This window comes from Otolemur garnettii, unplaced genomic scaffold, assembly GCF_000181295.1.
Source record: "Otolemur garnettii isolate 467f Iridium unplaced genomic scaffold, OtoGar3 scaffold00037, whole genome shotgun sequence".
Classification (NCBI taxonomy): Eukaryota; Metazoa; Chordata; class Mammalia; order Primates; family Galagidae; genus Otolemur; species Otolemur garnettii.
In genome coordinates this window covers 6,354,819-6,376,802 of record NW_003852432.1, presented here as the reverse complement: position 1 = coordinate 6,376,802, position 21,984 = coordinate 6,354,819, and the positions used below count along the sequence as shown (strand labels likewise).

The following is a 21,984-nucleotide window of genomic DNA, read 5'->3' as shown; positions in this document are numbered from 1 at the left end:
TTTTTTTTTTTTTTTCCAGTTGCTGGTCTGGTCACAGACCCTTCCTGAAGTAAACAATCCATTCAGCCCTTTCTACACATAGTTTTTATGGTTTACATCATGTGCTTTGGAAGAAACTTAACTGTCCATTCCTAGAATAATGAAACTGTGGGTATCAGAGAAGCTCTCCCACTGTGCAATATTATACAAATGGACAAAATACATGAAAAAACTCTTTCAGGTACTGAACAACAGATTGTGCAGGACTATCACAAAAATCCAAGCTCCCAAAAATGTGAAACCTTTAACACGTAGCATATAATAAAAATGTCTACTGGATAGGAGAAAATGTGACATGTATTTTGGAAAACAAATCAGCAATAAAAACAGATCTCAACGATGACAAAGATGTTAGAATTAGCTGGCAAGGACTTTCAAACAGCTATTATCAAAATCTTCAGGAGTTCAAAGGAAAATACAGGACATAATGAGTAAACAAATGAGGAATCTCAGTGTGAAAATAAAAGTAAATGAAAATTCTTAGCCAGGCTTTGTGGTGTGTGCCTGTAGTCCTGGCTACTCTGGAGAATTGCCGAAGCTCAAGAGCTGGAGGTTGCTGTGAGCTGTGATGACACATCACTCTACCGAGGGTGACAAAGTAAGACTGTATCTGAAAAAAAAAAAAAAGTAAATGAAAAGTCTAAAACTGTCACCATATGAGTTTAATAGAATATTGGACAATGCAGAAGAAAAATCCAATGAATTTTAAGTGAGGTCAATAGAAACCTAAGATATTCTGGCCACAATTGAGTGGACCATGAATTAGAACCCAGAAGAATAGGTCAGGTGAAGAAGCCAAAATAACCCTAGTAGCACCTGTTTCAGGAACTTGATCCTCTCAGTGAAAGTTTCTCAACCTTGGCACTATTGACATTTAGGGTCAGATGATTCTTTGCTGTGGGGGACTACACTATACATTTTAGGAATTTTAGCAACACCCCTGGTCTCTCCTGGGTTGATGCCCAGTTGGATTCCATTCATTATTGTTGACAACCAAAAGTCTCAGTCAGTGCCAAATGTCTCCTGGGTGAAAATCATCCCCATAATTGAAGCCTATTTCTCTAAGTGAATAAAGAGAAAATGGATTTCAGGCTAGGCTAAAGATACTCCCACTTTGATTTCTGTTTTCCCTGCTAGAATTTAAATTTTCAGTATATTGCAAAGAATATAGCCTTGTTTCCTGTTTCCTATTCCATATTCAGCACCTATCCAGGTCCTTGCACTTTGGATCAATGAATTAATGAAGAACAGTGAGTTTTAGTTCTGGTTTCTGGAAGGCCTGCTGTACATCTCAGGCTTTGGACTCAGGGTGATTACACAATGCTGAGATACTATCCCTTTTATTTATTGCCTTTCAATAAACCCTCACCTGAGTATATTTCTTCTTGCTACCTGAAATAGGCTAACCCATATAAATTTTCAATTGACATTTACTCTCAACTCTCAGGAAGAGAACAGATGATCCAATTAGATAATCTTACAATCATCTACAAGTAAGATAGATAACACTTCTTTTGTATATCCTTTATATCATTAACTGATAATTATTGAAAGGCATCTTCTATGTCTCATAAAAACCCTTCTCCCTTCCCACTTCAAATGCTTCTACATATCTTTATTTCACTTAATTTTATACATTCTACTAATGGTTAAAGTGCTGTGTTGTAATAGTATTAGTCTGGAAATTATACCAGGAAAGATAATGTAAAAAAAAAAAATACAATTAGTGCTTTACAGATTGTGAATGTTCAGGAAAAAAAATTTTTGTGACATGATACAACTTACTATAGGAGATTTTAAAAAATGTCTTGTATAAAATTCAAACTTAAAAGCATTCAGAATTTATCACATAATCTTGTTTATCATTATCAAGCCTCAACAATTGTTACATGTTTAATCTAAAAGATTTTATTTGATCTATACCTCTATGCACTTCCCTTGTCCCGTATTTCTTTTAAGCAAATCCTAGACACCTTATTTCACCCTTGAACAGTAGAGCCCATAACTCTAAAGGAACTATTTTTAAACAAAACCATAATACATGTTTCACATCTTAAAAAGTAAATATTATTTTCTTAATTTTATTAATTAATTTTATTTTTTAATTAAATCATAAACACATAGATCATGTATACATTAATGCATTTATGAGGTACAGTGTGCTGATTTCATGCAGAATTGGGAATGCTTACATCACGCTGGTTAATATATACCTCATCTCGTTCACTTATTGTGTTAAGATATTTATACTCTACACTAATAGACCCGACATGTACCCTTGCATTTTGCACTATATGTATGATCCCACTATTTACTCTCCCTCGATCTGACCTACCCGCCTCCACCAAACACCCCCCTCCTCCCTCCTTCATCTTGGGTCATAGTCATGATCTATTGTTCATATGATGAAGTGATTGTAAATTGGTTTCATAATAGTACTGAGTACATTGGTTATATTTTCTTCCATTCTTGAGATACTTTGCTAAGTAGGATATGTTCTAGCTCCATCCATGTAAACATAAAAGAGGTAAAGCCTCTATCTTTAATTAAGGTTGCATAATATTCCATGGTATACATATACCAAAATTTATTAATCCGTTTATGGGTCGATGGGGTTCTTCCCATGACTTGGCTATTATGAATTGAGCTGCAATGAACAATCTGGTGCAAATATCTTTGTTATAAAGTGATTTTTGATCTTTTGAATATACACCTAGTAGAGGAATTGCAGGGTCAAACAGCAGGTTTACTTTACTGAATCCCTCAGTATTCTCCACACTTCTTTCCAAAAGGGATGTATTAGCTTGCACTCCCACCAGCAGTGCAGAAGTGTTCCCTTTTCTCTACATCCACACCATCATCTGTAGTTTTGGGATTTTGTTATGTGATCCACTCTTACGGGAGTTAGATGATCTCTCAAAGTGGTTTTGATTTCCATTTCTCTGATGATTAAAGATGGTGAGTATTTTTTAATGTGTCTGTAGGCCATACTCCTATCATTTTCAGAGAAGCTTCTGTTCAAGTCCCTTACCCACAATGAAATGGGATTACTTGTTCTTTTCTTATTAATAAGTTTGAGTTCTCTGTGGATTCTGGTTATCAAACCTTTGTCAGAAGCATAACCTGCAAATATCCTCTCCCATTCTGAGGGCTGTCTGCTTGCTTCACTTACTGTGTTCTTGGCTGTGCAGAAGGTTTTTAGTTTGATCAGATCCCAGTAATGTATTTTAGGTGTAGCTTCAATTGCCCGGAGGAATCCTCATAAAGTATTCTCCCAGGCCAACTTCTTCAAGTGTTTCACCTGTACTTTCTCCAAAAATCTTTATAGTTTCATGTCTTAAGTTTAAATCTTTTATCCAGTGAGAGTCACTTTTTGTTAATGATGAAAGGTGTGGGTCCAGTTTCAGTCTTCTACAAGTCGCCAGCCAATTCTCCCAGCACCATTTGTTAAATAAGGAATCTTTCCCCCAATTTACGTTTTTGATGGGCTTATCAAAGATCAATGATAATAAGTGTCTGGGTTCATCTCTTGGTTCTCAATTCTATTCCATACATCTACCTCTCTATTTTTGTGCCAATAACGTGGTGTTTTGATCATTATCGATTTATAGTATAGTTTGAAGTCTGATAGCATGATTTCTCCTGATTTGTTTTTATTTCTGAGTAATGTCTTTGCTATTCAAAGTTTTTTCTGGTTCCATATAAAACAAAGTACTATTTTTTCTGGATCTTTAAAGTATGATGGTGGTGCTTTGATAGGGATTGCATTAAATTTGTAAATTGCTTTGGGTAGTATGGACATTTTAACAATGTTGACTCTTCTGGGACCAGATGGCTTCACATCAGAATTCTACCAAACCTTTAAAGAGGAACTAGTACCTATATTACTTAACCTTTTCCAAAATATCGAAAAAGAAGGAATACTTCCCAACACATTCTATGAAGCAAATATCACCCTGATCCCCAAACCAGGAAAAGACCCAACAAGAAAACTAGAAAACTGTAGACCAATACCTTTAATGAAAATAGATGCAAAAATATTCAACAAGATGCTAGCAAACAGAACCCAGCAGCACATCAAACGAATTATATACCATGACCAAGTGGGGTTTATCCCAGGATCTCAAGGTTGGTTCAATATATGTAAAATATAATACGTGAAATAAATAAATTAAAAAATAAAGACCATATGATTCTCTCAATAGATGCAGAAAAAGCTTTTGACAATATCCAGCATCCTTTCATAATCAGAACACTTAAGAAAATAGGTATAGAAGGGACTTTTCTTAAACTGATAGAGGCCATCCACAGCAAACCCACAACCAATATCATATTGAATGGAGTACAATTGAAAAGATTTCCACCCAGATCAGGAACAGGCAAGGTTGCCCATTATCTCCACTGCTTTTTAACATTGTAACAGAACTCTTAGCTATTGCAATCAGGCGATCATGGGTATACAAATAGGGACAGAGGAGATCAAACTTTCACTCTTCGCAGATGATATGATTTTGTACCTGGAAAATCCCAGAGACTCAACCACAAAACTCTTAGAAGTGATCAAGGAATACAATAGCATCTCAGGATACAAAATCAATACTCACAAATCAGTAGCTTTTATATATACCAATAATAGTCAAGCTGAAAAAAAGTCAAGGACTCTATTCCCTTTACAGTTGTGCCAAAGAAGGTGAAATATTTGGGAATACGTGAAAGATCTCTATAAAGAAAAATTATGAAACTCTGAGAAAAGAAATAGCTGAAGATGTTAACAAATGGATTTCTTAATTTTATTAACTATCCAACTATGTTCAAATTCCCAGTAGTTTCAGATGTCATAAGTGACTTTTTATTTTTATAGTTTATTGTTTGAATTGAGACTGGAATGAAATTAATACATAAAAATTATTCCGTTTTTAAATTTTCCTTTAATGATAGGTTTTCATGGTTCTCTCTCCCTTCCACGATGATTTGCTGAGGAAACCAGGTTTATCCTGGAGATATTTCCCAAATCTGAATTTTGCTATGATTTTTTAAACAGAGGTCCATTTTTATTCAGAGTTTTGCATTAAAAAGTACACTTTTGAAATGTTTCACCCACAGCTATGGACTGAATTGTTGTGGCCAAACAAAATTCAAATGCTGAAACACTAACTCTGAATCTGACGGCATTTGGAGATAGGGCCTTTCAGAAGTAGGCAGGGTTAAATGAGGTCGTGAAGGTAGAGCCCTGAAAATGTGCATGATTTTGTAACAACTTTATGCCCATTCAACTGCATGATAAATTTTGACTTTTATCCAAAATTCACTAGGGGCAGTATGTCACAATACATGCAGAAAAACATAATAAGGTAGCAGAGATAGATTTGCCTATCAAGGTCATTTAAACACCAGGCTTCCCCTTCTTCTCTATTGCATGGAGATAGATAACCTAGGTTGGCTTAAACTATCACTTGCTTTAACACCAAGATTACTCAGGGGACCAGATGACTGATTTGTTAGTAAACAAATAGTGTTGATATCACTATTTGTTTTTAGTTTGCTCTGGAGCTGGAATGGACACATGCATTAATTCTTAGATGCAATAAAATTTATAACAAGATACCTTCTACTTATAAATATAGTTCATTTTTCAGTTTTTAATTAACCTAATGGAAACATACAACTTCTTGGGTGGTGGCTGTTGCTGAAGGAGTAGGGCACCGGCCCCATATGCCAGGGGTGGCAGGTTCAAGCCTGGCCCTGGCAAAAAGTGAAAAAATACATATATATTGCTTGAGAGTGATCTATGGTTCTAGCAAAAAGGCAAAGTTTTATTGGGTTCAAATTTATTTTTCTCTCAACAGCCAAGAACTTCATATTCTTATCCATTAAGATTGAGGTTGGCTTTAATTTTAATGCTTTTAGAAATGTGCTCTGGGCCAGGAGCACAGTGGCTCATGCCTGTAATCCTAGCACTCTGGAGGCCTGGGGAGGTAGATTGCCTGAGCTCAAGAGTTCAGAGACCAGCTTGAGCAAGAGAGCAACTGCTTAAAAAACAAAACAACCAAACCAAAAAAAAAAAAAAACTGGCCAGGCATTGTGGCAGGTGCCTGTGATCCCAGCTACTTGGAGGCTGAAGCAAGAGAATCGCTTGTGACCAAGAGTTTGAGTTGCTGTGAGCTATGACACCAGGGCACTCTACCAAGGGCAACAAAATGAGACTCTATCTCAAAAAAAAAAAAAAAATGCACTCTGGTAACAGAATAAGTCATGATCCCTAAAATCATAAACTTCATGAGTTAACAAAGGTTTGCCTAGTACAAGAGTTTATAAAGTGACAAAGAAATTTTGTTTCTGCCCCAATTTTGAATATTATATTTTATGTTGGATGTTTGGGGGTAAATATTTCACAAAGGAAAAACATGCCTATTATGGTTACATCTTAATTAAATGTTTGAGTTGTCACTACTAGCAAAATTATGATTTCTAAAATTGGTAACTAACACTGACAAAAATGGGAAATCTACCAAGCAGGGTGCACACATTCTGGGAATTGTGACACTACCTCATGCATCTTGTGAATTAATTTCTTCCACATATGAAAGGGAATAAAGTTCCATAAAAAACTCAGTAAGCTTTAAACATCACTAACAAGTAACTGATTGGTGAGATTCATATATAATGTTTTCATTTATTACTAAAAATTGGCACCTTATAATCCTACTCTCACATATTAATTTGTTCTTATACTAAAATTTGGAAGTCTACACAAATTATAACCTGTAGGAAGAGATTATTGGAAATCAGGATTTGAGTTTAGTGTTATAATAGAACAGGTAGAAATTAACACTTACATTGCTGATTCTGTTCTATATTTGGACTTCCAAAACTGAATTATACATAAGGCCACCGTAAATCACTAAGTTTCTAAAACTGGTCCCTGTGATCTTTTCAGAGGAAGGCCATCTTCCTCTGTACCAAAAGTTAATTCTAAGAGAAGGGGTTGAAGATAAACCACTTATTTCCCTTGGCAGATAATCTAGACATTGGCCTTTCTTCCTAACTAAACATAAAGGAATTGGCTGCTTTATATCTGGCAAAAAGAAGGTGAATTGGGAGATAGCCAATATGAATATATTCATATTTTTAGGATACCTGTTTCATGAACAAGCATAAATATCTATGTAAGCACACAAAGACATGCTCACACACAGACATACACACATACAGAGGTTAGGTAGTTAAGGGGGAAAATACCTTTCAATATTAATTGAAGGGGGGAAAATTGAAAGATTTGCCAGTGACTATCAGCTAAGTGTCCAAATTCATCCGTAAGCTCACACTCACTTTAAGAAGATCCTCCTTGGTAGAGGGGTGGCTCTGACCTATAATCCTAGCATTCTGGGAGGCCAAGGCGGGAGGATTGCTTGAGCAGGAGTTCCAGCTGGAGACCAGCCTAAGCAAGAGGAAGACTCCCCCAAAGAAATAGAAAAACTAGCTAGGTATTGTGGTGGGCACCTGTAAACCCAGTTAATCAGGAGGCTGAGGCAGGAGGATCACTTGAGCCCAGGAGTTTGAGGTTGCTGTGAGCTAGGATGAGGCCACAGCACTCTAGGTACTCCAGTCCAGGTGACAGGGTCTAGATACGTATTTAGTTTCAGAGTATTTCTTTTTGGCCTCCTCTACCTAATCATCAACACTCTAGGCTGTTCAAACCTGAAAGCAGACAGACAACTATTTCCTTATGTCTGTCCGCCTTCACTGGAAGTATTGCACCATTGCAGATCAGACCTTATAACAAAGTCATTCTATGTGCAAGGGCATCCTCCATTTTCTTCCCTTTCCTTCTCTGGTTTCGTTTCCTTCCTTCCTTCCTCCCTTCCTCTCTCCCTCCCTCCTTCCCTCCTTCCCTCCCTTCATTCCTCTCTCTTTTATTCCCCCTCTCATTTCTTTTTCACCCTCCCTCTCTTGCTTTCTATATTGCCACAGACCAGTTCTATTCTTCCATGGAAGACTTTTTTCATTATCACACTGGCTTATGTTAGGAGGTAGAAACATTGCACACAGATACTCCCTAACTGGAAGTATTTCATGGCTTAGTAATTTTCCTCAACAATGTTTATTGTGTTATTCACCAGTAAAATTGTGTCATCTTGTCTGTCTAGAAGAATTACATGCTGGGTTTTGAGAGTAAATTCAAATATGTATTAAAATAAATTCAAGGAGTAAACACCATTTTCTGCCATTTAACTTAAATATATAGATCATAAGTTTCAATGACTGCTAACCTCATTCTGCTCACTCAAACCGAATGCTTTCAAGATCTGACTAAGCCATCTCAAAAGGTGATTACTCATAGATTCTGTGGCATTTTCCAAAGCAGTGTCAGGAACAGCTGTGAAGGGATGTGCTTAGAGGCTGGGAAAAGATTTCCAAGCCAGCTGTGACATTCGGTAGGAGCACAAGCTCTTGAGGTGAGCCTCAAGAATTTAGACTCCAAATACAAAATTCCAAGATCCTCCATGGTTTTCCGAAGTGAAATCTCACATGGACTTGGCCTGGACAAGGGACAAGATGGGGGTGATGAGATCAAGGGAAAAAACCTGGATCAATCTGATAATTGCAGGGCTGGGACCTGCCCCCAGTACCGCAGGGTGTGCGATCTGGGGCGAGCACAGGGGTAGCCTGGACCCGAGGACTGCAGGTTGTGTCAAGACTTCCCTGTCCTCAGAGACTTGTACCCGCCACTCTGCGCCTGGGATCTCGGGATCACCCCCAATTTCTCTCCACAACACGAACGGGACAGGGAAGGGACTTTGTAGGATGTCACAGAGGGCCGGCTGGCCAACTCCTGGCAATCACCCCGCAGGGGCCATTAGTCATCTCCCTGCCTCGCAGGCCACAGTGTTGCTCTCTCAACGCCCAGCGCTGTCAGTCCGGCCCCGCCTTGAAATATGAGTTCGGGCTGACAAATAAATTGCTGCCGCACCCCTTAAGTGTCCTTTGCTCATCCCTGGCCTCCGTCCGGCCTTTAGCCCGCGCTGCACCCCCTTTCCCTGGGCGCTGCAGGACGCGCAAAATAAGGCAGAACCGGAAATGCAAACTTCTTCCCCGCGCCTGTCGCGCAACCGTCGGGGCGTTCGCGGAGCTGGCGAGGCTGCGCTCCCTCGGGTTCTCTAGAGCCCGCGCCCGCCTAGTGGATCAGCCGCGGGTTCTTCTCTGCGGCCCGGCGAAGCGCCCCCACGGGGCTGGCGGGGCTCCCTGCGGCCGGCGCCCCCGTCCCACTCCCGGGACCACTGGGCTGGGCTGTGCCTGGCAGCTTCTACTGAGCAGCTAGTAGTATAACAACCCGGCTTTGATAAATCTGAACTAATTACCCCTCTTAATTAAAGTCTTTAGCAGTTGTTTCACTGTTTTGGCAAGAAAACAGGGGAGACTTGCAGTTAGAAAATAGCAGAGCCAGAGCTCACAGCAGAGCTGCTGATTAACACTTGAAGCATTTCAAGGACCTGGCACCCGCCACAGTTTGGTTTTCATCCATGTTTCTTCCTTGAACGGAAGTATAATCGTCTATAAACATATATACACACATAAAAACACGGAGGCTCTCTGTGCCAGCTGTATACAAGTGGGTATGTGTCTTCAGGATGCAAACAACATATACCTGTCTACTTGGTATTACTGTAATGCGTTTGTGGATCTGTGTTACCCCTGCAGCCCCTAAGTGTGTCGCTCCCATTTAATTGGGCACTACAATTGTCAGAGGCCCAAGCGAAATTCATGTTTCGTTAGTAAATATTCACATCCTCTGTTCCTGAACTTTATCAGATTGTATAACTTTACCGGAAACTATAACTATTTGGAGAGACTATTTGCACTTGGTGAATTTTCAGTTCAAGCTGTTAAGTATTCCTAATCTGGGGCTGAACTTGTTAAAAAGGAGAATGAACGGGTGAAAGGGTCAGAATCAAGAAACCTTAACTGAATAATATGAACAAAACCCTGAAGTTCGTGGATTAAATAAGCATGTTCCAAGTATTTATTTCCAACAATGAATCAATTTTCACGTGCAAGAATCAAAACCAAAATTCAAAGTCATCCATAATGAATCGCCCTTATCTAATGTGTGTGTGTTGACAAATATGCAATGTGCCTTTATAGGTGCACATAACCTTATGCGTGTGTATATATAACATACACACAGTGTTTTGTTATGTCAGAGAAAAATGATAATAAACAATCAGCAGGCATCTTGAGATCGCAGAATCAATACAATGTAAATATATACAATAATAAAATTAAAATGGTGCAGCATTCCCGGGTAGAATAATACAGATCTCAATAAATATAGCAGAAATTTAAAATAAAAACACAAAAAATCAATCACCATCTCTTTGCCTGAGATGAAAAGTCTTTCCATATTAACAAAAATACCAGAAAACAAAACCCTCCAAATTCCTCATAATTGTTAGTGCCTATAGAGAATATAATACACAAAACCAGTTAGCAGGTGCATGCAAGAGGCAAAAGGCTGGGGACTGCAGAGGCTTCTGGTCCGCGCTAAAGTGTGGGGGCCAATACACCCTGGGTTCTGCAGAGGAGCGTGGCATGGGAGCTCGAGTTCGTCGCTGCCTCACCAGTAGGGGCACCGTCTGGTGCTGGAAGAAAACTTGGCCTTAATCACTGGTGGCCCTGGTGAAGCCCGGGCTGCAAAGGGCCCGGGGGTGGCAGCGGCGGCAACGTGGCAGGATGCTGTGGCAGAGGAGGCGACGGGTCGGTGCCCGGTTCCCCAGCGGCCGTGCGGGTCAGCCCCAGGCTGCTGTCGTGAAGCTTGCGGACGTGTTTCTTGAGGTCAAAGTTCCTGCAGAAGCCCTTGCCGCACGTGGGGCAGGTGAAAGGCTTCTTGTCATTGTGGGTGTGCATGTGGAAGGTGAGGTTGTAAACCTGGTGGAAAGCCTTGTTGCAGATATTGCACTTGAACTGCTTCTCCCCGCTGTGGGTCAACTTGTGGTTTTTGTAATTTCCTGAAACAGACAAGTGACAAGGACTTGATTCTGGTGGGGGAAAAAAAAGAGAGAGAGAGCTTACAAAGGGTGGAGAGGATGCATGGAAAGGAGCGAGGCAAATGGAAGGGCCACCACAGATCCCACAGCCAGCGCAGGGCTGCCACCGGGACCTGGACCTAGCTACCCAGGTTTATTTTCAGATACCACACCAGTGAGACCGTTTTCTCTATATTGTAATGCACATCCACTGATCCAATTATGTAAAATGAGAACATGCGGTTGGAAATAAACATACCAACTGGAATATGAAATCAGACTCGGAGTAGGGAGTTAGAATGGTAACAAATGAGTCGTGTAAGTAGCTACACAATAAAAATCATTTTCTAAGGCTTTGCTGTACTACCGTGAAAGACACTGCCTGCGTTCCATATTCCATACCTTTTTGATGAAATCCTTTGCCACAGAATTCACATACAAACGGTTTGTAGCCTGCGTGTATTCGCGTGTGAGTATTTAAAGTGGAACTTCTATTAAACGCTTTGCCACACTGGTTACATTTGTGAGGTTTTTCCTAAGCAGAAGGGAGGAAAAACAGATTTTAAGGTATTTTGTTATCATATAAAGTCCTGTAAACTGAAAACGCAGTCATGTTCTAACGCTTTTGAGCAAAACAAAGGTAAACAATCCATGGCACCCTCCATCCCCAGCTCTTTAAAAACAAATCTTACGCCAAAGGGGAAGGTTTAGTGAGCGGCACTTTCTTTCTTTCTTTTCTTAAAACAGTTCCAAAGTAAAGTAGGTGAAATTGAGAAAGATGAACACACCTGTGTGTGAATGATCTTGTGTCTGCAGAGGGTGCTGGCTTGCCGGAAACCTTTTCCACACACTTTGCAAACGAAGGGTCTGGCTCCTGTGTGCACCGGCATATGACGGGTTAAGTTATAGTGCGCGTTAAAGACCTTAAAATTAAACACACGTTGAACAAGTTAGCTAAAGAAGTACTTCAAACCGAGCAGAGGGAAGGATGGAAAAGATAACCTTGTAACAGGTGTATGCAAATAATCCCCCCCCCCAAAAAAGATATATTTATTTTTTTAAAGCAAGTAAGGAAACGAGGGAGGAAGGAGGGAAGTGGGGGAAGGAAAGGAGGAACAAAGGCTCTCCCTTCTGTATAGTACTTGCCTTTCCGCACACTTCGCAAGTAAAAACTTTGGGCTTGGCATTAGGAGAGCCTCGGCTGAAGTCCGAAGTTTTGAACCCGATTTTCTCCGACAGAAGCTGGGCGCTTTCTTTCATGTAATGCTGCAGCTGAGCCTGGGACAGGTCTTTGAAAGCTACGCCCGAAGGGTACTTCTCCACGGCTGGGACCATGAGTTTATTCCTTTCGGCTAAATACGTTTTTGGCTGCGGGTGCAAAGGGGAGCTGAGGAAGTAGGAGGCCACCGGGTGAATGTTCACGCCGGCCGCCGGGTGGCACGGGCCATCGCCTCGGTTCAGATAGCACAGGGCGCCCATGGCGTGGAAGGAAGAGTGGTTGACCACACGCGGCCTTACCAACTTGTACTGCTGCAGCGGCAGCGCGTCGCGGGCCAGGTCGCCCTTCAGACTCAGCGCGCAGTTGAGCAGGTCGCTGCAGCTGAACGCTGGCGCTGCGGGCACCGCCGCGGGCGCCGCCGGGGCCTCCAGACTCGCCTTCCGCAGCTCAGAGCCGGTCACTCCTGCCTTGGGGCTCGTGTCGTACGCCACAGGAACGAAAGGGAACATGCAGGGGAGCGACGAGTTGAGATGCAGAGAGTGCTTGGGGTCCCCTTTGGGCAAGGCTCCCTGCAGGAAATGGGGGACCGGCAGGGCCTTGGGCTCAGGGGTGCGCGCCATGATCCGTTCAATGGAGAAAGCCAAGGGTTTGGATGTGCTCATCACGTTGCCCCGGGCTGGAGCAGTCGCTAACATTTTGGTAGTCGCGTTGTGGCAGCTACTGTCCATGTCTGAGTCGCCAGAGCCCGTTAGCCAGAGCAGGGCTGCGCTGTCGTTGTCTCGTTCCCTGCTTGTCACAGACCTGCGAAGAGGGGGACGGGCACCATCACCACCAGCGGCCTCCTCCTCCTCCGCCCCAGCATCACCAGCCGAACCTGCCTGCCCAGCCCAATGGACTCCTGCCAGCCCATCGCAGAGTTCTTGGCGCACCAATGACTCGGGGACAATCACTACTTATTTCTATCAATAGAAAGTGTTGTGTCAATAACGCAGCCAAGATCTCGCCAATCGTTAACTTCCAAGAGGAGAAGGTAAACTAGATAATTGCTCAATTCGCTTCCAACAGTCAACAGAAAAACTTTTTTTTTTCTTTGCAGTCAGTGTCTACTTTTCATTGGTGAGTGAGGTTCCCCCGCCCAGAAGAGGCGGGGGCACGCTCTGCAGCGCGGCGCTCCCTCCCCTTCGCGCACACACTCTCCCCACACACTTAGCTGCCCTCCGCCGCACCCCCCCCCCCACGCCCGCTTTGCTTCCTCTCTTTCTAATTCTCAATCTGCTTAACCAGGCTTTAGAGGCCAAGCAAATCTGAGATCAATTTTCTCGTTTAGCTCTAAGTGACATCATCTAAAATCATTGTGCAAGGGCTAAATAAGGAAACGGAATCTAATTCAGGGGCAAACGCCAGGCTATATTTATTAAACGCCAAGCTCCAGAAAGCCTTGGCCAGGAAGCCTCCAACAGCGAGAGCCCGCGTTTCCCTGCTTGGTTCCCCTGGGCCGGAACTGGGCCCGAGTCAGGGCTGTACCACCTCTTCCGCCGCCCTTTTTCTTCCTCCAGGTCGGGGAGCTACGCGCTCCTGCTATCCCGGAGTCTCCGCGGCCCGAACTGAGTCAGGAACATTTGGAAGACGCCAGCAGGTAACTGGCCTCCCAAAAATGCCCCCTGAGAATTAAAGGCCTTGGGAGGCTTGTTAAGTATATGTGGTTTTGTAAAGGCGATACCTTTGGCAGTAGGCGGGGGAAAGACCCACTCCGGTCCACAAAGTTGAGGAGTTGCAAGGAATAAGCGGGCATCACACCACAAGAAACCTTGACTCAGATCGGACCCTACCCAGCGTACAAATAAACGCGCGCGTGCTCTTCTATCAGTTTCCTTTGAGAGTCCGGAAAGAGCATTTCTTTCTGTACGTGAGCTCTGCTCTGAGTATTTTAAATACTGAATGCCGAGTGGAAGAGGAAACTAGAACCTACAGCTTCCCATCCTGGCTACCAGGGTCCTATCCTGGCTATCAGGGTCCGTATGCCCGTATGCCGCGGCAGCCAGGATGTGGGTGCGCAGCGGAGCATCAGCGAAAGGACCTGCGAGAGCCAGACTTGTGGCCGCAACTACACGTGGGTCTCCCAAAGAGTGCACAGAGACCGTGCCCCTGCAGCCCCTCACAGCCGGGCGCCCTCCGGGTGTGGCTTCTCAGTCCAAATTCCTAGAGTGGGACGGTAGAGCGTAGGGAGGGTTGCGGCCAGAAGCCAGCGGCTGCGGCTCCGACTGTGCGTGTTCCCGCTGCTCCAGCAGGCGCTGCCCAGAGCGCGCGGGGAGCAGCGGCGCGGCGCGCGCCTTCCTCTGCGCAGACCTTTGCAATCCAGAGATCACCCGGAGTGAAACCCGGGGCTAGGCGCGCGCTGGGAACAGCAGGGAGCTGGAAAACGCAGCGGCTGCGAGCCCGCGCTGGGAAAGCGAGGAGAGCAGGCAAAGGGGCATATACAGCGCGGTTGGATGTCCCGGTGAGAGCCTGCGGGCAGCAGCCCAAGGTACAGTCTCCTCTGCCAGGTGAGTTAACCCTGGGGGCTGAGTGTGGAACGGGTGGTGGCGAGTGTCAGGTATTGGGCCAAGCATGATGTGGGTGTCCTTCTGCAAGAGCCTTGGGAAGGATGGGCAGCAGAAGGCTAGATGAAGGCGGACTGGAAACCCTGGCATTGTTGAGTCCCTGACCGATTTCAGTCATAGATGTAGCGTTGGACCTCAAATTGCCTCCTGTATAACCCGTTCCCAGCACAATTAGGCGGGCGATCTAGGCCCTTCAGCCCTACTCCCACGCTAACTTTCCTGGAGAGTCAGTTCAGCCCCTACCGTGAGAACCGAGAGGGCTGGGTCTGGGAAGACAGCGGATGCCTGGCTGCAAGGCAAGGCAGAATCTTGGGTGGTGGAAACTCGCTGAAAAAAATGGGGGAGAAATGAGTACTTTTGGAAGTTGAAGGCGACCAAGGGGCTGAGGAGGGAGAGGTCTGGCAGGGCACTACCCCTGCCTTAGCTGCTAGGCTAGGGAGTGCGTCTTTGGGGTCTCGGGGTGGCTTCGGGCTGAGAGACAGAAACAGCAAGGAAGAAGGGCCGGAGGTGTGAGCGCAGCGCCTGAGCGGTGCGAGGGAGAGGCGCTCCACTCCCGGTGGCGCTTTGGAGCTGTCTTTGGCCGGGGCACAGCTACTCCGGGTTCTGAAAGCTGGAAATTTTCTTTTCTTTTGCTCTTGGGGCCGCGGAATTGTCTCCTCCTTTTCTGAGCTCAGACAAAGAGCACGGGACAGGCTTTGCTTGGGGGAAGGGAGATCCCTGCCCCCGACAGATGGGTAGCAGTTAGGACTTTAATTGCTGTCTTTGGGGGCAGATCAGGTTCCCTTTCCTACCTGTCACTTCCCAATAGCGAAAAATCCCCCTCCTGCTGGACTCCTCCATCTCAGGGCAAGGTTGAAAGGAAAGAGCAAAGAAGCACGAAAAAGCCGGCTCCGGAAAGCTCTGGAGCGCCCAGCTGACTCGCACCACTCACCCGCCTCCGGAGCGTTACCTGCCTTCTTGACTGAATGGGACCAGTTTGTTTTACGTTTGTCGCCTGTCCCTCCCCTCCCCTCCTTCCCTTCCCCCTCCCTTCGCCTTAGCGAGAAAAAAAAGCCTTTATTTGACCTCAGTAAATTTCTCCCTTGGTGTACACAAAGCTAAAAAGGAAAAATATTGGCTAAGGGGTGTACATGTTTTATATGGCTAATATTTCAACAGTTTGCTTCTCACTGGTCTTTTCAAGCTTTGCCTTTTTGGCAAGTGTTTGAAAGTGTCATTCGAGTTAATACAAATATGGCAAAACGTCAATTATGGCCTTCCTTTGCGATAGCCCTGAGCTTGCTAAGCCTAAAGACTGGAGAGGTGCCACAGAAATCCAGGTCTTGGTATTCCAACGTATGTTAATTTTTCCATTTAAAATCTAAACAAAAATGTGTTAATATTTAATAATATCTCCATTATGTAAGACTTTGTCTTAAAGACACAAAATGTCTTTAAGAAAAGCCTTATTATTATTGCCAAATTTGTCCAGTACTTTATTTTATTTCCAATCACATTTGACAATGAATAAAAGCAGAGCATACTGGGCAAATTAAGACGCTTCTAAAACTGGTTTCAGACTTTGAAACTTTTTAATTTACTAAAAGGAATGCAAAGAAGATTTGTTTGTTTTGTTAATGACAAAAGAGAAACTCTGCTATAGTTTCTACGGATTTTCTAGGAGAATCCTATAATCCCTCCTTTTTTGTTCAGAGCTGATGATTTAAGTGTTCCTCCTCTTCCAAACCAAGGAAAGGCCGTATTTATAACCTTAAATCCCAGTGGAAAGCAAGGTTTAAGTGTATAGTTTGTCCTGTGTGAAATATCCTGAGGGACTCAGAGCAGTTCTTGATATAGAGAAGGCACTTAACAAACTCTGGGTTAAACGATTGTGAAAGAAAATAAGAAAAAAAAATGTGCTCCTCTAAAATAATTCAAAATTCTCTCTTGCTGGGAAATCTAACTTTTATTTCAATGCTTCCTAAACTGTGTTCTTGATATAGCTCAAGAGCTTGCTTAATTTTCACAGGCTTGGCATTCAAGCCCCTATCTAAAGCAAATGCACTTTCTAGTTAAGGTAATTCTACTGCAAAGTGAAATCAAAGCTCATACAGAAAGACATAAATTACCAAGTACTACATAATCTTTAGTCTCTTCTTCCTTGCTAAATCACAAGATACTGTTGAATTTTTAAAAACAAAAATTTTTTTGAATGGATTGTGAAACTTTTTAACTTCTCCAGCCTTCTGCCAAGTGCATTGATTTGTCACCGGTCATATTTTTAGAGTTTTCAGGCCTGTCCAACATCTCTGACCCCCACTTGTTTCACCAAGAACAGCAAATTGCTTTCTCTAAGCTTCAACTGCAGTGAAGTAAAGGGGGGAGACAAAAGGCATTATTCTTCTGACCCCCACCCAAGACATTCAGAAAAATTCATATTTTCCTGTTTAATAAATAGCACCAAGGGCAACACACTTCTGGAAGATAAAACACATTTCAACATTTCTCTACAGTTTTGCTCCCAGTCTTTATCTCTGAGGGGTCTTTTGTTATTTCTTTTGGTGTGGAGGCAGGGTGATGGAATTGGACACCAATAGCAAGGGTCTGTAAGGTTCAAGGAAAGAATTTCCAGTGTCTCAGATTAGTTGCTGAATACATAGTAAAAAACTAACTTGTCAGCGCATTAACAGTCCTATGGACAACAAGTTCAAATTTAAGGCGACTGCTGTGCTTTTAGTTAGTTTGCTTGCAAATGAAGAATTCTTGCTAATCTTGCATTACCTATAGAGGCTGGGATGCCCAGTGAGGAAGGATGGCAGCGTGAGGTAACTCAAAGAGCCCTCTCTTTTGGTGGGGGAGAGAAGAATTGGGAGAGTGGTCTGTTTGTCTCTTTAGACCTTTGTTGTTACTGTTTCCTTTATATTAGGATTTTGTATAAACCAGTAAATTGTTCTTCTCAAAACAGCATTTACATAGTAAATCAGTTTGTAAAAGAAATTGAAGAGCCCAAGCCCAAGAGCAGTTCAGCTATCACTGAACTTGTCCCGTGCCTCCACTAACGCTAAGATTTTTCTCCTCGGTTCTCACAGGCCTGTGAAGTGAGCTCCGCCAAACTTCGAGGCTACCACTACTCCCGGCTGCACGTGATGGAAAAAGAAGTTTATAAACAAGCGACCTAATTTCTCCAACCTTGAAGTAAAAAAGTCAAACAAAAACCAGCAAAGTTTTGCTTGTAATGTATAATGGTATTGCTGAAACCTGGGAGGCCAACAAATCTGAGCCCAAACATGCTCTTTTGCTGGGCACTGATATATTTGCCTTCCATGAAAGCAAAAAACTGGTTGGGGAGTTTTTTCAGCAGTCTCCAGACAAGTTTAAAGTCATTTTGTGGTCAAAATAAAAACGGTGTTCAACACAGTGCGGCTCTTTCTTTGGCACCACCCCCTCGAGGTTTAAGGCAGTTTTGATGGTGTTTTCAAACTTTCTTCCTTTAAGTGATCCCATGAAATAAAAGTCATTAATAGAAATCCAAATGGCAGAGAGTAAAGGACGAGCTTAGAGAAATGGAGAAGCCATGGAAGTAAATAAAAATCGAGCCAGAAATCTCTTAAGAGCCCTTTATAAATTCAGTTACCTCTTGAACGCCCGCGGACAGCTGCTCTGGCCCGGGAGCGCCCCGCGCCGACCCGCAACCCTCTGCAGCCTCGGCCTCCATTATTGCGGCGGCCTGGTCGCCCCAGGTGCCCCCTTGGCCCTAGCTGCCCAGGGGAAATGCGTTCCCGCCGGCGTGGGGAGCAGAGGTGCCCCGCCTCATTTAAAAGATTCTGTTGCCAGCGCAGGACCATAATAGGAGCCCGAAGTGAAACAGGCTGGAAAAACCCCTTTCCCCAGCCAGGCTCTCAAACGACTAAAATGACTCTGGCAAGGCGGAGAGTGACCCAGCCACCGGGCGTGGTTTCTCCAGAGGCTGGAAGGAGCCTGAGGAGCTGGGGCGCAACTGCGGCAACGCGCAGCCGGCCAGATCTCCCCGCCTGCGCGGTGCGCAGCAGGCCGGCTCGGTGGCCCCCAGCCGGTCTCCAGAGTTCCGGGCCAGGCTGTCAGCGCCGCGCTGCGGGCGATCAGGTCCGCAGACCTCTGGCCTTAGGACTTCCACCGCTGCAGCGGCCCCTCCCGGACGCCATCACCTCCCTTCTGGGTCCCCGCGAGTCAGCTGCGACTTCATCTTCCCCAAGACTAGAGGCCGAAGATGGCCAGGGAGAATGCAAAGAGTTTCGGGAGGGGGCGTCGGATCCGGTTTAAGGGACCAAGTAACAAACAGCGGAGAGCTCCTGCTTGACAAGTTTCTTACCAGATTTTGGCTAATAGTATTGCTTTGAGGACGCAGGGTGTAACTGAATGGCCATTTAATCTAGCTGTCTGGTGAAAGGAAACGAGCCGGCTGTGTAGCACGCCTAAGAAAGAATGACAGCGTCTTACTTACTACGTTTGCCTGTCATTTTGAGTTTCCTGGAAAATATGTTCTTAACCCAATTGTGAAGAGTGTTGTGGGGAGCTGGGGGCATCTCCGAGTAACTGCTCCAAAAACATTTTCTTGTCCACTTTCATGTTTGTTTGATTGTTTTCCCGCCCACCTCCTTTCTCTGCCAATCTTCTCTTCGGAGATGTGAGGACTGTACTTCAAAGTACGTGGCGTCTCCCGATGGTCCTGGGGAAAGAGAGAGAATTTTAAAACCAAATTTAAAACCATTTTCTGCTACGTTCCCTTCTCGGCCAAGAATTCTCTAATTTGTCCTTTGGTTGCGATTCCCGATTTCACCGGAGCAAAGCCCTGCATCTCTGAATGAGACGGCCGCCCGCAAAGGGCATTGCCCCAGGCTTCCCGCCTGGCTCCCGGGACGCTCGGCCAGGCCCGGGCCCCCTCTCTTGGCGAAGGTGGACGCTTTTCTGCTCTCCCTCCCTTCCCGCCTTTAGGCTTCTCCTAGGTCAGATTCCGGACGTGTCCTGTTCAGTGTTTCAAGAGTTGAACTCTAACATCCACGCTGAGAAAATCCGAAGAGAAAAAAGAGGCGTGATTCATCATTAAGGACCCTCACTAGTGTTTAAAATGTGAAGTTAAATGATTGCCTTCTTAGTTTCAGTTAATTTGGAAATTATATTCCCCTCCTTCCACCATCTTCTTTTCATTCAAGCTCCGTCAATTCTTTGAATTTCACTAACAGCGGGTCTCTGCTGATAGTTTCTCATTAATCTCACAGGGGATGAGGGTCCTGAAAAAAAAACACCGGGAAGCGCTAAGCTCCTGGCTTCGGTGCAAACGCTGGCAACGCGCTCACAGCACCGGGTTGTCCTCAGTGACCTTGAGGCCCGGCCGACGTCAGGAACGCGGCCAGCGGTGGCCACCCGGCTGGAGCAGCGGCCTGTGCCTCAGGCGGCGAAGGGAAGTTGGGTCTGGGATAAAAAGCCGAAGAAGAAACCAACAAGGCCTCACATCATTCAAAGATTAAATAGGGTCGGCTCCTGTTGCTTGGGAAGGCAGACGGAGGTGGGGGCCCTCCTCTACCTAACCTTGCGATTCACAGCTTCTCAGAAATTTACATAATACAAGGGCGTAGATGTAAATCTAAAAGACAAAAATAATAACTCAACAGCATATATTCCACTTTCACACCGTGGGCCTGGATGTGTTCCCAGTGTTGGCTCATTAGCTGATTTCCAGAGCTTTTTACCCGCGACAGAGAATATCTGAACTTTCACACCACTGTTGAAAAGAGAGGAAAAGAGACAGAAAAAAAGTGAGAGATTGGCTTTAACGATGCTGATTTAGATTTCTGAACAATGGCAAAGGACTTTGTTTTTGAAAATTAAGAATATATGTTGTGTACAAAAAAAAGGGCAGGCATGGTAATAATTGGGGTTTATTTGCCAAAGTATCTATTGCCCTTTTATTTGTTTGACATGAACGTTTTGTTATAAAAGCAAAGTCTTTGCCCTTTCATCTTAATGGGCAATCCCCACTTAATATTTCCCAGAATAAGTGAAGCCCACAACATCTGATGAAAGAGAGAGAGACCTGGCTGTCAACTTGCCAGTTAAAATAGGAGACGGAAAAGTGAAATGTGGCGGCTATGAAATACAGGTGATTTCTGTCATTGCTCAAATGCCATCAGCATTTGAACTCAGATGTCACCCACAGCTCAAACTCTGGAGCTCTGCTTGTTGTGCTTTTTAATGCTTCCCTAGGGAACACAGGAGAGGGGGCAAAGTCGGGGACAGGGACTATGGGATCTCTCTGTTTTAGTGAAGAGGCTCCATCCATGCAGGAGTCTTTCATTTTGCACTGTGCCTCTTTCAAGTGCCGCTCCATCCAAAGTCACTTGGAAAGCTAAAGGACACAGCCTTGTGTGCACAGTGGAGCCCTTCCTCTTATTGTTTAGGTGATTGTTGGAAATGGAAAAGGTATTTCTCTTCCCTTCTCTGCCTTCTGCATTTTACTGTTATTTCTGGTTTCTTTTTCTGTGAACATTTTGTGTGCAAAATTATCCATATTTTCTGAACTCCATGTAATTCTTTATTTAAATCTTCTAGTTTGCACGATATCTTAATTTCTAGAGGTTTTAATATTAAAAAGTATAGGTTGTAATGTAAGTCGAAGAAATGTCCACTTTTTCGAACATATGCAATCTATTCTGCCCCACCCCACTCCCAATTTCTGCCCCAATAAAGGGTAAAATACAATCCCCTTTTTTCTTCCCTGTCCCTCGCTATACTTTTAAAGCTGGATTCTTCAATTATCTGTTGAAAAAGAGAACAACTTTTCTTCCTTTTACAAGAAAGTTCTTCATAAGTATCCACAAGACCAATTTATCCTGGACATTTTCAGCACTAGAAAAAATGATGCCCATTTCCGGCCCTGCTTGGCCTTCTAGCCAACTGTCTAAGCTCGAGGAAGGGCCACACAGCCAGTGGACTTCTTGTTGAGTAGAAGACAATGGAAAGTCCCCTTTGCCTTGAGTTATTTTTCTGTAAAAGGACTAAATCAATGTCCCCTTCATCCCTGGGAGACATGGGGATTGAAAAGAGATTTTAAAATAAAGCCACTTTACATTTGAAAAGCTATCACCTG

The 21,984-nt window shown here is 44.0% G+C and overlaps 1 protein-coding gene across 2 annotated transcripts; it reads right to left on the bottom strand.

Annotated features, from left to right (window-relative positions):
* Window positions 1–10,035: 10,035 nt before the first annotated feature.
* On the bottom strand, window positions 10,036–13,321 carry FEZF1 (FEZ family zinc finger 1). 2 transcript variants are annotated; one of them, XM_012805145.1, is made up of 5 exons: window positions 12,582–13,321; window positions 12,210–12,431; window positions 11,852–11,986; window positions 11,466–11,598; window positions 10,036–11,045 (listed from the first exon to the last, which is right to left on the bottom strand). In XM_012805145.1, exons 1-5 carry the CDS (start codon window positions 13,008–13,010, stop codon window positions 10,702–10,704), a joined length of 1,263 nt encoding a protein of 420 aa, XP_012660599.1. In that variant the 5' UTR covers window positions 13,011–13,321; the 3' UTR covers window positions 10,036–10,701. The 2 variants fall into 2 exon arrangements, with proteins under 2 accessions (XP_012660599.1, XP_003789832.1); XM_003789784.2 differs by having other exon boundaries at window positions 12,210–13,083; window positions 13,157–13,227.
* Window positions 13,322–21,984: the final 8,663 nt, after the last annotated feature.

What these genes read in the sequence shown, in the direction of transcription:
- FEZF1 (XM_003789784.2), bottom strand. Translation starts at nt 13,010, where the DNA reads ATGGACAGTAGCTGCCACAACGCGACTACCAAAATGTTAGCGACTGCT. An exon ending in ACAAGATCATTCACACACAG is followed by an intron (nt 11,599 to 11,851) that starts GTGTGTTCATCT and finishes CCTTCTGCTTAG; the next exon opens with GAAAAACCTCACAAATGTAA. An exon ending in CAAAGGATTTCATCAAAAAG is followed by an intron (nt 11,046 to 11,465) that starts GTATGGAATATG and finishes TGTCTGTTTCAG; the next exon opens with GAAATTACAAAAACCACAAG.